At 36.6% G+C, this 18,112-nt stretch overlaps 2 protein-coding genes across 2 annotated transcripts; both read left to right on the top strand.

Moving 5' to 3' along the window:
• Window positions 1-1,410: 1,410 nt before the first annotated feature.
• LOC106795053 (uncharacterized mitochondrial protein AtMg00860-like) lies at window positions 1,411-2,171 on the top strand. The gene is made up of 2 exons (XM_014763589.1): window positions 1,411-1,518; window positions 1,617-2,171. Exons 1-2 carry the CDS (start codon window positions 1,411-1,413, stop codon window positions 2,169-2,171), a joined length of 663 nt encoding a protein of 220 aa, XP_014619075.1.
• A 10,380-nt stretch (window positions 2,172-12,551) lies between these two features.
• LOC100782609 (mitogen-activated protein kinase kinase kinase 18) lies at window positions 12,552-14,373 on the top strand. The gene has a single exon (XM_006591633.4). The coding sequence runs from the start codon at window positions 12,979-12,981 to the stop codon at window positions 14,356-14,358; it is 1,380 nt and encodes a 459-aa protein (XP_006591696.1). The 5' UTR covers window positions 12,552-12,978; the 3' UTR covers window positions 14,359-14,373.
• The last annotated feature ends 3,739 nt before the right edge of the window (window positions 14,374-18,112 follow it).

Genomic DNA, 18,112 nt, shown 5'->3' with positions numbered 1-18,112 from the left:
CTTGGATTTTAATTATACTTATGAATAGATTTAATTTTCGTTTATGTGTATGACGTGTACCGAGTTACTGTTTCTATATAATTATGTATATTCACTTAAGTAATGGCATGTTGTTGGATGAATGCATGTTGTGACAAAATTACTTCGGTTTTCACAAGCAAAAATTAAGGGAGTTCTTTTTATAAAAATGGAAATTACCGCATGTTAGAGTGTTGATATCGTAGCGACGAGGCGGGTCATTACACTACTCACTCGCCTTCTATGGTTAAATCCACGAGCAGCTCAAATCCACAACAACTACCACCCCTTCTACCCAAGCCTACAACCAAGCCATTACCACCCATCAAATGCATCTCGCCGGCTGAAATGCAAATACGTCAAGAAAAGGGCCTTTGTTTTACATGTGACGAGAAGTATTTTTGGAAACATGTATGTCCTAATAAACACCTCATGTTGTTTCTCTCTGATCTTGATGGGTCGGAACTACCATCCTCAGAGGATTCCATGGCTCCTCCAAGTCTTGTATAAGAGAGTGATTCTACTGCTTTACTTCACCATCTTTCATTACAGGCTTATCAAGGTTCTCCTAGTTGTGCCACCATCCGCTTTAAGGGTTTCATTGCAGGTAAACCAGTGCAAGTACTTTTGGACGGAGGTAGCTCAGATAATTTTATTCAACCTCGTTTGGCCCACAACTTTCAGCTTCCTATGGAACCTGCCGGAGATGTGAAAGTGATGGTGGGGAACGAGCATTATTTACATGCAGAAGGAGTTGTCCGCGACTTACCTCTCACTATTAGTGGTCAGACCATTCATTTTCCGTCATATGTTTTGCCTGTATCAAGTGCAGAGGTGGTTCTTAGAGCATCTTGGCTTGCCACATTAGGGGCCCACATTGCAGATTACAGCTCTGCTAGTATCAAGTTCTATTTGGATTATGCTTTTGTGACCTTACAGGGAGACACTTCCTATTGCCCTTCGGTTGTGCAATTTCACCATCTTAAGCGTTATTATGCTAATCATGCTATTGCTGAGTTATATACTTTATCTTGCTCCCCACATGATTCATCGGTTGCTCATTCCATGGACTTGTCAGCTGACTTACATCTTGACTTGGTGGCTATTATACGTCAATTTTTCATGGTTTTTTATGTTCCGAAGGGTCTCCCACCACCACACACTCAAGATCATTCTATTCCTTTACAAGATGGTGTCTCTGCAATTCGAGTCAAGCGCTATCGCTATCCTTTCTCTCAGAAGACTCAGATCGAACGTATGGTGGAGGAAATGCTAGATGAAGGCCTTATTTAGCCAAGTACTAGTCCTTTTTCAGCTCCAGTTATCTTAATTCACAAAAAGGATGGTTCATGGCGTTTTTGTATTGACTACAGGGCTCTTAATGCTGTAACGATGAAGGATTCTTTTCCTATTCCAACAGTAGACGAATTACTTGATGAACTTAAGGGCTCTAAGTTTTTTTCAAAGTTGGATATATGTTCCGAGTATCACCAAATTTTGGTTAGACCTGAAGATCTCCACAAAACAGCTTTCAGGACTCACAATGCACCGGCTACCTTCCAGGCATTGATGAATGATGTTTTTCGGCCTTTTTGTAGAAGTTTGTGCTTGTCTTCTTTGATGATATTCTGATTTATAGCCCCGCATGGACAACACATATGGAGCACTTAGCTATAGTGTTGGATTGTCTCCGCCAACATCAGCTATTTACTAAATTGTCAAAATGTTCATTTGGACAACACAAGCTGGAGTACTTGGGTCATATTGTTTCTGACCAAGGGGTTGAAATGGACCCTTCTAAGGTCCAAGTTGTCCAAGATTGGCCTTGTCCTACCACAGTAACTCAGTTGAAGGCTTTTCTTGGTCTCACCAGATACTATCGTCGATTCATTAATCATTATGCATCTATTGCTGGACCCCTCATTGATCTTTTGCATAAAGATAATTTTCGTTGGACTTCAGAAGCGGATGTTGCGTTTCGTGCTTTGCAGCAAGCTTTGACCACAACTTCAGTCTTATCTCTATCTGATTTTACTCAACCATTTATTGTTGAAACAGATGCCTCAGGCCAAGGAATTGGTGTTGTTTTGTCTCAGAATGGTCATCCAATTGCTTTTTTCTCTAAGAAGCTTTCTTCTCGTATGCAGAAGTAATCAGCTTATGTTCGTGAGTTGTATGCAATTACTAAAGCAGTGGCTAAGTTTCGTCATTACCTTTTTGGTCATTATTTCATCATCCGGACAAACCAGCGTAGTCTCAAGCACATTACGGACCAAATCATTCAAACACCAGAGCAAGAGTCCTTGTTACCTAAGCTTCTTGGCTTCAACTTCTCGATTGAGTATAAACCTGGACCCACTAATCAAGTTGTCGATGCTTTATCACGATCTTTCTATATGGCTCTTTCCAGCCCTCAAGCAAACCTTCTAGATGACATCAAGGATGTGGTTGCATCATCCCCAACCATGCAACAATTGATCCAACAATTCCAGTCTGATCCTGCTTCCATGCCGCAACATAAATTGAGGAATGGGTTACTATTTTTGCGTCACCGTGTAATCATACCCATTGAAGCACGTGAACTTATCACACGTATATTACATGAATTTCATTCCTCTCCGATTGGTGGTCATGCTGGATTTCATCGCACTCATGCTCGATTGGCTACTTATTTTTTTTGGCATGATATGCGTACGGATATCTATGAATTTATTAAAACCTGCCAAATTTGTCAAAGAGCCAAGACTTATCAAACTCACCCCGCTGGCCTTTTACAACCTCTCCTTGTTCTTACTCAGGTTTGGGAAGATGTGGCTATGGATTTTATCACTGGTTTGCCACTATCAAATGGGTATTCTGTTATTTTGGTAGTTGTTGATCGCTTGTCTAAGTTTGCTCACTTTGCTTCATTACGGTCCTATTTTACAACACAACAGGTAGCAGAGGTGTTTCTTCAGAATGTGGTGAAATTGCATGGCATTCCTGTCACACCCTGATATATATATATATATATATATATATATATATTAATATATTATGTTTGATGTTTGATTATATTTATTGTGTCATTTTATCCGTAATTATTTTCAAGGAGGTTAATTTAGTTAATAGAGGGGTGTGGGTAGATAAGGATCTAGCTTCTCAAAGAAGCCACGAGGAAGCTTCTTGAGGAAGCCTCTTAATGAAGCTTCTCAAGGAAGCTACATGAGCTGCCTTGGTAAAAACGCTGTCCAGCCTTCGTTAACTATTGGATCTTCACGAAATTTGGTCTGCAGCTTCACAAGACACTCGTCCACGATCTGACCATTGGGATCTTTGAGAAGATGTCTGGAGTGTGCGCGGCGTTTCCGTGTCCGAGACCATTTCTCACTTGAGCGTTTTCAGCCTTTGCTTTCGTGTAGCTTAGGAAAAACACCATTTCTTCTTCTTTCTTTCTTCCAAATCCTTTTCTAACGTCCCAAGCACTTTCTCCATCACCCACATCCACCATTAGCCACCACAAACCGCCGTTGTTCTCCGTTGCAACCCTACACTGAGAGGAACCCTTCGACCGAAGAGGAATCTTCCAACTTGGCTCGCGGTTTCGGTAGAGAACGAAACCCTAGTTTGACCTTTCATTTTCCTTCGAGGTAACCATGGTTCTAAGCTTGTTTCTTGTTAGTTTCAGCTTGTCTTTGTTTCTTTTCTGACTTTGAAACTGTCATTGCATGTCTTATGCTTCCTTTGAAAAACCCTAGAGAAAAAGACTTTGTAAACGTTATCCTTTTATGAAATGCATGTTATTTTCGTAACCTACACTGAACCCCGGTCACATTGGCGTGGTCGGAATTTCCAAATGATGTTCCTTTGTAAAACCCGAAATGCTCTCAGCTCTTTCATGTAGTGATGTGGGTGTTTGACCTAGAGCACTGTTATTAGCTTTATTTTTTTTTTAAATCCATATTAAGTCTCCTTTGTTTTGGTATGGTAAAGGCTTGCATGGAATCGACGAGCAAGGACAAAAAGGAATCTTCAAGTGACGCGACGAGGAACCCGCGGGGTAGCTCACGATAGGTGAGGAGAGTTTATTATAAAATTTACCGTTTTAACACCATAGTCAGGGTCAGGGAACCTAGCTATGAAGATATCTACTTGTCCCTGTTGCATGCTGATTTTTCTTTCAAGAAAATTATGTTTTTAACTAATGGGATGCGATAAAATTGTTATTGATATGCATGCTAGTTTTTCAGGAGAAATTATGTTTTGACGAATGGGATGCGATATATGTATATATATGTATTGTAATGAATGATATTGTTGTGTTTGTCTGAATTGTGTTACTTGAAGACCGTGAGTGTGAATCTCGAACATGAAAGATATGTGTGTGTGTGTGTGTGTGTGTGTGTGTGTGTGTGTGTGTGTGTGTGCGCGCGCGCCCGCGCGAAATGCGATTTGTTGTTGATGTTGTTATTGAGGATTTTAATTAATATGTGATGATAATGATGATTATGACGATATTGATTTGAGATGACGTTGTTAATAAAGACCATGTCAACATGAATTGTTATTATTGATGAATATGTGAATATAAAATGAGGTTGTTGTTGTTGTTGTTGATAATGTCATTGAGACGAGATGATATTTATGTTGAGAATGACATGAAAATGGAATGTTGATTAATATTGGAAATGCATTGGCATGTGCATGTTGTGTATGTTCGTGGGGGGCATTGTGCACTGACCTTCCAGGGTCTTTGGCACTAGCTTTTGGTCATGTTCATACGTTGGATGTTGTGTATGATCGTGGGAGGCACTGTGCACTGACGTTCCAGGGTCTTTGGCACTAGCTTTTGGCCACGATCATACGTCGTAGGGAGTGTATGTCATGGGGGGTAAAGTGCACTGACCTTGTCGGATGGCCCAGACATGGGTAACTAGCGTGGTTAGAGAATCTAAGCATTTCTGAGGGGATGCTTAGGCACTTTAATTGGTCCATGATCTTTGGCACTTACTTTTGGCCATGATCATAGCTCATACGACATAGGAAATAGAGTAACTGGGGCCAAGTGTACTTTGTACTAGGGGGCTTGTCACCTAGTAGGAAACACCTTTGGGCTCCCAGGCTGATCACCTTTGGGAGGGGGCTATTACGTGCACACCCGGGTGGTCTCGAGAAACTCAACACAGTTCCCTAAGTGAGAGTGTCGTGTGGACACACTTAGGCTATTTCATGATATTTGGTTGTTGTTGGTACGTACCACATTGCATTTGAGTGTTGAGTCAGGTGCATGCATCATTCTGTGCAGTCTTGATTGGGTCCATGGATGGATAATGAGTAATTGTTGGATGTGGATGATGAATATTTGTTGGATATGAGTGTTGAATAATGGATGTCGTGTATGCTCATCATGTTTGCCTATGCTCCTTGCTATTTGTGGTTATTTGGAATTGGTATTGGTTCTTTTTATAATGACTTCACCCTTGCAATTTTGTATCGTGTGGTTGATACCTGTGATGATCACGAACATTGTTCGTGGGAGCAGAATGACAACAGCAGGGTGTAGGAAGTGAAATTCTGGTGAGGAGCCACCGAGCCGATGTGATGACGTTGACATTATTTTGGGAGGGAGTTTTGTTTTGTGATCAACTCCTCCGTAGTTGGTTTTGAAGTTTTATTTTATTGAATCAAAGATGTAAAACTGAGATTTTAATTATACTTATGAACATATTTAATTTTCGTTATGTGTATGACGTGTACCAAATTATTGTTTCTATATAATTATGTATATTCACTTAAGTAATGACGTGTTGATTGGTGAATGTATGTTGTGACAAAATTACTTATATTTTCATAAGCAAAATTAAAGGAGTTCTTTTTATAAAAATTGAAATTATCGCATAATAGAGTGTTGATATCATAGCAACGAGGCGGGTCGTTACAATTCCAACCTCTATTGTCTCTGATCAGGATAAGACATTTACTAGTTCTTTCTAGCATAACTTGTTTAAATTGCAGGGCACTTCTTTGAGGAAGAGCTCTGCTTATCATCCTTAAACGGATGGGCAATCTGAAGCGTTGAACATATGCCTTGAAATGTACTTACGTTGTTTTGTCTCTGAAAACCCTCATTTGTGGGTTTCTTTTCTACCATGGGTTGAATTATGGTATAATAGCTTCTTCCAAACTTCAATAGGCATGACTCCATTCAAGATTTTATATGGTAGAGACCCTCCGACCATCATGTAGAAGCAAACTTCATGATGATGAATCAAAATTGATTCAAGGAGTTTTGATGATAACAAAGATGATGACAAAAAGCCCAAGAGAATGAGTTCAAGATTGAGTCAAGAACACTTCAAGAATCAAGAGAAATTTGAATTCAAGATTCAAGAATCAAGTTTCAAGATTCAAGTTTCAAGAATCAAGAATCAAGAATAATCAAGTTGAAGATTCAAGAATAAAGAAAAGACTCAATCAAAATAAGTACTAAATTTTTTTTCAAAACATTAAGTAGCACATGAATTTTTCACAAAACCTTTTACCAAAGAGTTTTTACTCTCTGGTAATCGATTACCAGATTATTGTAATCGATTCAATTACAATAATTTGGTAATCGATTACCGGTGTGTTTGAACGTTGAAATTCAAATTCAATTGTGAAGAGTCACATCCTTTCACAAAAATGATTTGTGTAATCGATTACAATGATTTGGTAATTGATTACCAGTGATAGGTTTTGAACAAAAATCAAAAGATGTAACTCTTCCAATGGTTTTCAAGTTTTTATAAAAGTTATAACTCTTCTAATGGTTTTCTTGACCAGACTTGAAGAGTCTATAAAAGCAAGACCTTGACTTGCATTTTAAGACACTTACTTACAACCTTTACAAACAATCATTACAATTTTCTACAACCTTTGAATCTCTTTGAACTTCTTCTTCTTCTTCCTTTTGTCAAAAGCTTTCCAAAGTTTTCTGGTTTTCCTAACCTTGAATACAAAACTGTGTTATTCATCTTTTCATTCCCTTCTCCCTTTGCCAAAAAGAATTCGTTAAGGACTAACCACCTGAATTCTTTTTGTGTCTCTCTTCTCCCTTTTCCAAAAGAACAAAGGACTAACCGTTTGAATTCTTTTGTGTCTCCCTTCTCCCTTGCCAAAAAATTCAAAATGACACAGTCTGAGAATTCTTTTGATTCTTCCATTTCCCATAAACAAAAGATTTCAAAGGACTAACCGCCTGAGAATTCTTTTGTTTCCCCCTTCATAAAGTTTCAAAGGAATAACCGTCGGAGAACTTTGTCTTAACACATTGGAGGGTACATCCTTTGTGGTACAAGTAGAGGGTACATCTACTTGGGTTATTGTGACTGAGAACAAGAGAGGGTACATCTCTTGTGGATCAATTCTAGTGGAGGGTACATCCACTAGGTTGATCAAAGAGAACAAGGGAGGGTACATCCCTTGTGGATATTTGCTTGTAAAGGAATTTACAAGGTTGAAAAGAAATCTCAAGGACCGTAGGTCGCTTGGGGACTGGATGTAGGCACGGGTTGTTGTCGAACCAGTATAAAACTCTTGTGTGTTTGTCTTCTTCTTCCCTACTCTTTTAATTTCCGCTATGCACTTTAATTACCGCTTTTACTTTTGGTTAAGTTTCTTTTCTATTCTTTACTTTCTTAACAACATAGTAAAAGCCTAAGAAGGGTAAATTTTAATTAGTAAAGGTTCATCAATAATTAATTCAACCCCCCCCTTCTTAATTATTCTGAGGCTACTTGATCCAACACATCATTCCTAGTGTTGTTCGTGATGATACACCTTTCGATGTTCATGTTCAATTGGTGCAGCGAGACCGTCTACTTGTTGAACTGAAAAGCAATTTACGAAAGGCCCAATTGCGTATGAAACTGAATGTTGATAGGAAGCGAACTGAGGTTGGTGATTTTGTTTTTGTGAAGTTGCAACCTTACCAGTAGCATATTGTGCGTCTTCAACGCCACCAAAAATTGTCCATGCACTATTTTGGTCCCTTTAAGGTTTTAGAATGGATTGGTAATGAGGCATATAAATTAGAGCTCCCTTTAGACGCCAAAATTCACCCTGTTTTCCATGTTTCATTGTTGAAGTTGTGCCAGGGTGATCTTGTATCTCAATATATTTCCCTGCCTCTTATGTTATCATCTGCAGGGTCACAACTGCAACCCATAGCTGTGCTTGATACTCGCAAGGTTCTGTTAGATAACACTTGGATCCCTCAATTGTTGATTCAGTGGGAAGGTTCTAAGGCTTACACATGGGAAGCTCTCTCATACATTCAAGAATAGTTTCCAACGTTTGACCTTGCGGACAAGGTCCTTTTCGATGGGAGGGTAATGTTATGATTAATAATGCTAAAGGTGTGGCATCAAAGGGACACGTGGAGGGTGATCCAAGTACAAAAGATAATATGTACAATTCTGTTAGAAAGAGCAACCGCATGCGCAATGTGCCTGCATGTTTTAAGAACTAGTACTATCTTATATTAGTGGAATTGTGGGTAGAGTGGGGTGTGGGTATTATGGCAGTTTCCCCTCCCTCTTTATGTTTCTTCCCCTGAGATATTTCTCCTTTGGGACTCTCTTTTATCACTATATGATATATGTATATAAGCACCGTATTATACTAGTTTTGCTTGAGAGTGATTGTAGATACTTGTCTACTTCTTAATTTGCAGGAACCATCACAAAAATGCTATGTAGAGGTAATGATGAAATCTAAATAGATATTATATGGACTTAAAAAACATTTTGATTTTATATTTTAGTCTTTAAATTTTTATATTTTTTTTAGTTTCTATTGTTAAGTAATTGTACGTTAACCGATAATGATGTGCAATAATATTGTTTGTAATTCATTAACTTGTTTTCTCATCAATTAGTTTGTTATTACGAACCCTTTTGTATAAATTAGGATTTGCTTCAACGATCTTTCTTTTATTGGCACGTGAACAGAAAAAAGTATTTACCGCTTAATTCTTTTAAAAAGATTTTATGCATCAATATCTACAAAATGAGATAACTTTTATTCTTCTTTGCTATATGAAACGAGATGAACATAATATGCAAGTCAAAGTCATGAAGCACTTTACATAACCCTCCTAAAAACAACCTCATCCAAACCAAGTACTGTGTTCCATACTTTTACATAACGCATATTCCAATTAGTGATTTGCTTCTCCTTTGCGTCCTCATGTGAAAACGATCCAAATTGAAGTTACTGTGAAATCATTATTCCTACGCGTCACTATGTGATTATTATGTCACTTATGGTAACTCTGATGGTGGTAGGCACCCCCCACCCTCCAAGTTGCTTCTACGCAAGCCAAATGGCAATCCACTAGAAACTCAATTTGCTTCCACTTGTTCCTTTTTCGAACTTTTTCTCCAAAAAATTTAGAAAACAATGAAGAGACATGTTGATGAATTGCATCTAAATTTCCTTTTCAAACTTTGTTTTCCTTCCACATATCTAGATTTTGCGTCAAAAGTTATGTTATGTGGACGACCCCTCCCTTCGTTTCCCTTTCCCCTTGCGTAACGCTGTTTCTTATTTTATAATCATTTTGGGTCAATTCAATTCAAGTGGCTTTCAGAAGTACTCATAAGATGACAAGTGGCACAACTACAATAGTTTTTAAGCCCACTGAACTTGAGTTTGCATGCACGAAACCAATTAATGGAAAGAAAAAAGGAAAAAAAATCATAAAAGGACATGCTTATCTTCCCATCAATTAATCTTTGAAAAAAATAATTATGTAATATAAAAATTCAATCACAACCATGATGTATGATAAATTTATTAATTTTTAAAATATTTTAAATGATAATCTATAATTAAATAAAAATATGAAATTATTTTATATCTTCTGTGCATAAACATTAAACTTTTAAGTTTTAAACTAATAATTTGACTAATAATTTGTCAAAAGGAAAAATATGAATGGAAACTGCTCCAAAATGTTTATGCTTTTTCATCTACTAGCCAGCAGTTTGGGGTTACAATACAGACAAATATAAGAATGCTTACAATAACTGTCACTACAAAAAAAAAATAAAAAAATCAAATTCGGAGTGATTTTCTTTCCAGCAATAACTTAGTTATTGGCAAAGATAAATATTTGACAATGATATTTGATTATCGATGTAATAAGACTTCTCTTTTGTCCACAATGTCAAAAGGAAAAAACTATACTTAGCAACAAAATTTGTCATTGCAAATGTCGTTTTGAAAAGTTTTTTTTATTTTTTATACCAGCATGTTTGTTGTTGCAAGAAAAAGTACTACTCAATGTCAACAATGTTCAAATTTGTAAGCCCAATTTTATATGAATTAGTTTGCATTTAATTTTTATTTTGTAAGATTAACACAAATTTATTTATTGACAAAAAACTATAGTATTAACATTTCTAAGACTGAAACAGAGTAGCAAAATCCAATGATGTTGTCCAGGAGAAACAGAGAAGAAGATCCTATATAATGCATCCTGGTTCAGATTTTCTAAAAGATACGACTAGATTTTGGGATCTTACCGAAGAATTAAAGTATCCACATGCAACAAATTTTCTGAACAAAAGAAACAAAATATAAAGTATTTTTAAACATTGTGTGGCTAAGAGCAACAAGCATCATGGAATGGGCATCTTCGACACCAGCCTCACTTGCCCCCTTTTATTTTACTGTGTTCTGTTTCTCTTAGCCAAAAATAATAACCACCTCAACCAGAAAAAGGCCACATTCCTCACTACAGCCACATGTTCTAATTGATAATATAACATTTTTTTTGTCAGTAATTGATGACATTCTTTAGCTAATAAGGAAAAAAAAAACAACTAAAATAAGTTATGGAAGGTAACAAAACCGAACCCGTAATGAATGCTTGATGTGTGTGTATGTGTGAGTATTGTTTTATGTTTAATTTATTTTAAAAATAAAACACATCAGGAGATTGAGTTAAAAATTAATATATTTTAATTCTATTGAAAAATAGAACTAGAGAAGATGGAAAATAACGAAAGCTAAATATATTTTTTGTCTTTTAATTTAATTTACCTTAATTTTAGTTTTGACTTCTATTTTTTAAAAGTTAGATTTTTTATTCTCTATAATTTTGTTTGTTTGTTTATTTAGGTTTTGATACTTATAATTTCATTTTATTTTGATTGTAGTTCTTGGAATTTTATCCCATATTAGGTTTTACTTTATAATATACTAAACGTTGATTTCAATGATTGCTTCTGGAATGATACATTCAGTGACGTATTTTCTATGATAGAGACCGGAAATAAAATCTATAGAAACTAAAAATAAATATTTAAATTTTGAAAATTAAAATTAACTGTGAGAACAGAAAAAGTGTTAGAAAAAAAATAACAAAAGAATGTTTGTATCATGTGATTTTTTATTCATGCACCAAATATTATCCCTAGAATGGTATTAACAAGACATTAATTTTTAGTACACTAATTTGTATTGCTTGAGATACCATTTACCTAAAAAATGAAGCCTGCTAGATAAGAAAGAAAACTATATACTTAACAAGATAAGATTCACATGAATTTAAACAAATAAAAGAATATATTAAAGAGTATTAGTATATTTTAGCATTTTTCTTATATTTAAGTTGAATATATGCATTAAAATAAGTTAAGAACATAGAATTACACACATAGAATTACATTTTTACTTTAAAAGTCATGATACATGTCTTTTGTCCTACCAGAGTGATAGATTTAAAGTAGGACAAGCGATTAGGTGAAAAAATGGATAATTTTTCAATAGAGCAAGGTCCCTACTCGTGTTTCATGTTAACAAGAAGAAAATGTTGTGAATTTTGGGAGTAAGCGTCGAATAAAGGGACTACAAAAAATAAGTGTTGTCCTATTTACATAAATTTAGAAAGCTTAATATTTTGTCAAGTCACTTTTATCCTTTGTTCGATAGATGTCTTTCATGTGACAACTTAAGTGAATGAATAAGCTAGCCTATTTATTAGGCACAACACAATTTTGCCACCTAAAAAGGTTGGAGTAAAATGACTTGATTGAATAAATTCTTTTGTAAGCATTTATAGAAGAAAATAAAAAAGAAATAAGTTATTAACTAAAAATAACCTAAACATAAAATGCTTATAAAAAAGTTTCTCCAAAAAATTAAAAAATAATTTATGATAGAAATTTATTCTATTTTTATTTTTTTAATTTCATTTATAAATGCTTATAAAAAAAGCTTGTCTAGTTTAATTACATTCCAAATTTAACTAATCTAGTTTGAGTTAAATACAACCGTATTCTCTCAATCTAATTCCTAATCTGATTTAGTTCAAATACAATTATATTGTCTAAGTACATATTTGACAATCCGTTAGTGACACACCTAACAGAAATTGCCCAAAACATCATCCCCTTTCTTTTGCATTCATCCGTTAAATCTCTCTTAAAACACACACTACAACAAAACAAACATTCTCTCAATTCAACTCCAACCTACTAGTTTAAAGAAGTGTTGTTCGATAAGGATCTAATTATTCTCCTTTTGTACACATACCATTAATAACAACGTAAGTATTCCACAAAAGAAGTAAAATGGGTAATGTTACTCAAACCCAAGTAAATTGGATAAGGATCAAAACACCCGAAAATAAAGAAGAAGAAAAAAAAAAACTCTTTATTAATCCTTTCGTCCCTCTCTAATCTCTATCACTATGTACGTCATTTGAAAAAACTTCTTGCGACCACCGTTTTTGTTAATTATCCACTTCCATTAAATTCCACATAGGTCCCAAAGAAAGAAAAAAAAAATTAGAAGTTCAAGTTGGAAACCAATTAGAAGCACACACCCACTCCACACTATATATATTCACATTCACATCCCTTCAATTGCAACCTCAGAGGATAAAAAACAAAATTTGAACCAAGTGATGTTGAGTTATTAGAAGCTTTGAAAATGGGTTCTTCTTGGATAAGAGGGAAGTGCGTTGGTAAGGGCGCGTTTGGCACTGTCAGTGTCGCGCTTCGCAAACGTGACGATCAAACTCAAATTTTCGCGGTGAAGTCCGTGGATTTAAAAACGGGTCTCCCGGGTCAGCTGGAGGCGTTGGAGAACGAGATTCGGATCCTCCAGCGCATGTCTTCTCCGCACGTGGTAACTTTTCTCGGCGACGACGCCACGTGCGAGCAGCGGAACCTTCATATGGAGTACATGCCAGGTGGCACGCTCGCTGACCTGGATGCTGACGTGGACGAGATTTTAGTGAGACACTACACGTGGTGCCTTGTGAGCGCTCTGAAGCACTTGCACGCAAACGGCGTCGTTCACTGCGACGTGAAGGGAAAGAACGTTCTCGTCGGAGACGGAGGGAAAGGTTTCAATTGCAAGCTCGCTGACTTCGGATCGGCGGCGGAGTTCTCCAACGAAGGGTTTCCGGCAGTGGTGCCGCGCGGGAGTCCGCTGTGGATGGCGCCGGAGGTGGTTCGCCGGGAGTTGCAAGGTCCGGCGTCGGATGTTTGGTCGTTGGGATGCACGGTGATCGAGATGATCACCGGAAAACCGCCGTTGGAGGGGAACATCGTGGACACGCTGAACCGGATCGGGTTCTCCGGCGAGGTGCCGGAGTTTCCGAGGCGGTTGTCGGAGCTCGGAAGGGATTTTCTCGAGAAGTGTTTGAGAAGGGAAGCGTGGCGGCGGTGGAGCTGCGATCAGCTGCTGCAGCATCCGTTTTTGTTGCCGTGTGGTGAGATTGCGGAATCGTCGCCGCGGTGTGTTCTCGACCGAGTTGACTCGGAGTTCGCCGAGTTCGACCACGACGAAGAAGAAGAAGAAGAAACAATAACTGAAAATGAAAACTGGGCGAGGGGTAGAATTGGAAAATTGGCGATCAGGGAAATGGTAAATTGGGAAACAGAAGGTTGGGTGGTGGTGAGGGAATTGGCTTCCGACGCGGAACCGGCGGTGGCAGTTGACAGTTCTGAAGAAGTTAAAGACTTGACATGCCCGCGAAATATTCGGAAAGAGAGGGTAGAAAGGGGAATTCATTTAGGGACAAATTCGGAATTTAAAAATATAGAAAACGAAAGGGTAAAAATGAAAATGTGGGATTTGGGTGGGAGGGGGTGGTTGGTGCAGTGCAACTGCAATCACAGGGAGAGTGAAGCTAGTTGGAGGTGTCAGTGTGTGTGGAAAAATGTTGATAAGAAAAAAGGAATAATAATGAAAATGAATATTTACAGGTTGTACTGTAAATTATTGAAATCACGTTGTTTGTTCTTGGAGTATCTAAATACATATTTATGTTTTTGGGCTATTTATGTTGATTACTTTTTATGACATTGTGACAAAAATATTTTTTTTTCATGATCACATCAAGATTTTGGTCATCAGAATTAATTTCAAATAATATCTAAACACGCAGTAAGTGTTTGTTTGCAATTGAGTACACGTGCATGATAGCATTGTGGAGATTTGACATGGGTGAATTTGGCTGCAGCATGTATACCCGACATGTTCTAGTTGAAATCAGGCATGGAGGCATGGGACGAAGAGTTGTATATAACTATATATGAGGCTGTGATCTTTGCGTGAGTGTGACATAAAATCATAATCTACACTTGCACACTGCAGCCTGTGACACGTGCAATTTGGTGTCCTTTTCGCTTTGTGTTAATGGAATGAGAGAACCCCAACAAGATAAACAAACTTGAAAAGAAAAATAAATTTTTGTTTTCGTTTCATTATTTTAACTGGACCTTACCTCAAGGATTTTTTAGCCATCAATAGGGGTCAGACAGTGTTGCTTACTGACCCATCCCTTCAAATGGAAAGCTTATCCGCACGTTAGCAACAAGATACACAAACACACCACGAAAAGATTAATCACAACGCAGATGAATGTCATGCTAACAAAATTTCAATTCATCATTAGTAATTCAGAAATGTCAAAACAGATTGGGCCTGGTAGGCCCAATGCCCACCACCACCTCGACCCTCCGAGGATCAAACAGAAAAAAAATATACTTTTAAAAGGATCTTTTGGTATGTAGTCCCTTTTATCTTTGAAAGTATAAGACTAGAGCAATGGAAATAATTTAGTGAACAACGAGAATTTTGATTTAATATTTGAATGTGTAAAAAGGAAAATAATTATATCCTTTGACTGTGGTACAACAGTCTTAATGTCAAATTAATTTTTAAATTTTATAAATTAATATTAATTGATTCTCTAAGTTACAACTTAACTTCAAAATGATTCTTAAATATTACAATTTGATATCAAATTCTTCCTTGCAGCTCAGCAGTGGAGACAGGGCCTTGAAGCACTATCAAATTCTTCTTTGTAGCTCAGCAGTGGAGCCAAGCACATGCTGCCTCATTGGCCTCTTGAAGCACATTCTTTGAGATAAGGATTCAACTCTTATTTGTTTTGCATCCAAGAGAATCAATGCTGGACAGGTTACATTTCAAAGATGCATGTCATTATCATTGAACTTGGTGCCCAGCCAGGTATAAGCATTGCTTGATTATGCTTTATCAGCCAGTTGACACATTCCTATTTCCTACATATTGGTATAAAAAGTTTTTTTTTTTAAAAAAATAGTCTTAAGAGTACTTTTTTTAAATATCAAATTAATTAATGAATAAAATATGAGATAAAAACAGAATATGTAATTATAGAGCTTCAATAGAGTGTTTGTACTTCATAGTATATGTTCTTGCCTTTTAATCGTGCTTTACTTGCTACCTTCTGGTATATTGTTAGAAGAGGAAAGCTCCCCGGTGCATTAGAATTGGTAACTCGAGCTGCATTTGATAATTTTGTACTTTTATGTACTTTTAATTTTTAAAGTTCATAAGCTTCATGTGTTGACTTTTGAATTGGCTGATGTTCTATTGACTGGTGAATACTTGACTATAATATTTATTGTTACATTTATTTTGTGTCTCAGTAGATTGTAGTTGTCTTAAAAAGTATTTTATGTCATCTAGAGTAAAGCAATTATCAACAAGACAATTAGCACAAGAGTGCAAGAAAATGATGAAAAATATGTTATTTATTTTTGTAGCATATGCTTGTGTATATGTTTTTATGTTTTGACAGAGAATACCAGAATGAACAAGTAACAGATTGTAAGTTATGATTTTTTGCAAGGCCTTTTGATAAGTATCTTGCTAGGATAACATATTTTTCTCTAATTTCATCTAAAGATTATTTGTTTAAGTAGGATCCAACTTTACACTTTATTTTGGTTATTTGTGAACTGAAACTTTTTATTTTTGTACCTACACGAGAGCAGACAAATAATTTTTTCTCTTAGCTTGCTTCTTCTCTAAGGTCTTCTTTCTCCACTATTTGGTATTCGACAATCCGAAGAGTGTGGTATCTTTAAAAAGTATTCAAACGCTCAAGTTAGATCTTGAACGAGAACAATAAAAGAGTATTTAATACAATATCTTATCTCGATATTCTTGTAGTTATTTATACAAATCTAAGTGGACCTTGAACCTATGGCCCTTGTACCTCATTACCATATCAAGTATTGCTCTTATAATTGTCATTAAGGGTTTTTATAATAGTCTTAACAACTTTCTTTAAAATAATCATGCTTTGGGAATATTTTTAGGCATTTGGAGTACTCTGGTGGCATTTGGCCTTGTCGAATAATTGAGTACTTACAAAGAAGGACACCTTCATGTAATAAGTATAAGGGGTATTCAGGTACTTGCTAGGTCGAGTACCTGAGTACCTTCCAAGAGCAGATCTATGGGTATACGAGGAGATACATGTACTCAATTACTCGGCCTAACCGAGTACCTGAATACTCTTCAAGAACATTGTTATACTAAAGATGGGAAGTACTTGAGTACTCAACATAGCCGAGTACCTCAGGGTTTTTCTAGAAGTGTGCACTTTGATATACCACGAGCTTGAGGGTACTCAAGTGTTCAACCTAGTGGAGCATCCAAGTGCTTATTAGAATGAATGTATAAAAATAATTGTTACAAACCGTTATTTCAAGACAGTTAGGGCAGTTAGTATAAGTTAACTACTTTTCTTTCACTAACAGAATTTTGTTAGTTAGTTTAACAAAATTGTGGTAGTTAGTTTGTGATTAGCTTCAAGGTCTAGAGGTTTATAAATACCTCCTTTGTAACTACATTAAAACTAACTTTTTCAGAATCAATAATATCAGTTTTTTCTTTTTCTTTTCTTAATGTTTTCTTATTCTCTCTGTTTACTCAGTTCTCTAATTCTGATATGGTATTAGAGTTTGTTTCTTCGTAAAAGCTCTTCTCTTCAGTTTATCGAGCCGCATCTTCACATCCATGGCTTCCGCATCTCAAGGTTTCAGTTCACATTCATTTCCGACAACGATAGTTGAGAAATTGGATGATTCCAACTATCTACACTGGCGACAACACGTCGAACCAGTCATTAAATTGCATAAGCTGTAGAGGTTTGTGGTTAATCCAGTTATTCCGCCTCAATTTCTCACAGAAGATGATCGAATCATGGATCGCATTAATCCTGAATACAAAGCCTGGGAAGTGTAGGACCAAAGTTTGCTTGTTTGGCTTCAATCGACACTCTCGAAGTCTTTCCTTTCTTGCGTGCTAGGCTCGAATCACTCCTATCAGATATGGGAGAAGATTCACGAGCATTTCAGCCTTCACACCAAGTCTAGAGCACGACAACTACGGACCGCGATGCGTGCTGTCTCACTCAAAGGAAAAACAATGGATGAGTACCTTCACAAAATCAAAGGCTACATTGACGAGCTTGCTAGCGTTGGAGTTCCAGTACAGCATGAGGAACATGTTGATGCTATTCTTGAATGTCTACCTTCATACTATGTGCCAGTAGTTTCTATTATTGAAAGCAAGAAACGCACACCATCCATTGCAGAGATTGAGGCTCTGCTTTATGGTTACGAAACTCACCTTGTTCGGTACAATCGAGACACTAAGATGCTTGCGCTTGCATCCCTTAATTACACTCAAGGTTATTCGTATGGAAGCTCATATAAAGGTAATGATTTTGGTGGCTCTAGAGGAGCTTATGGTAGAAGTAATGGTGATCGTAATA

The sequence above is a fragment of the Glycine max genome, chromosome 11 (assembly GCF_000004515.6).
Source record: "Glycine max cultivar Williams 82 chromosome 11, Glycine_max_v4.0, whole genome shotgun sequence".
NCBI classification, from domain to species: Eukaryota; Viridiplantae; Streptophyta; class Magnoliopsida; order Fabales; family Fabaceae; genus Glycine; species Glycine max.
The sequence above is the reverse complement of the archived record's forward strand: the minus strand, read 5'-3'. Positions and strand labels throughout refer to the sequence as shown.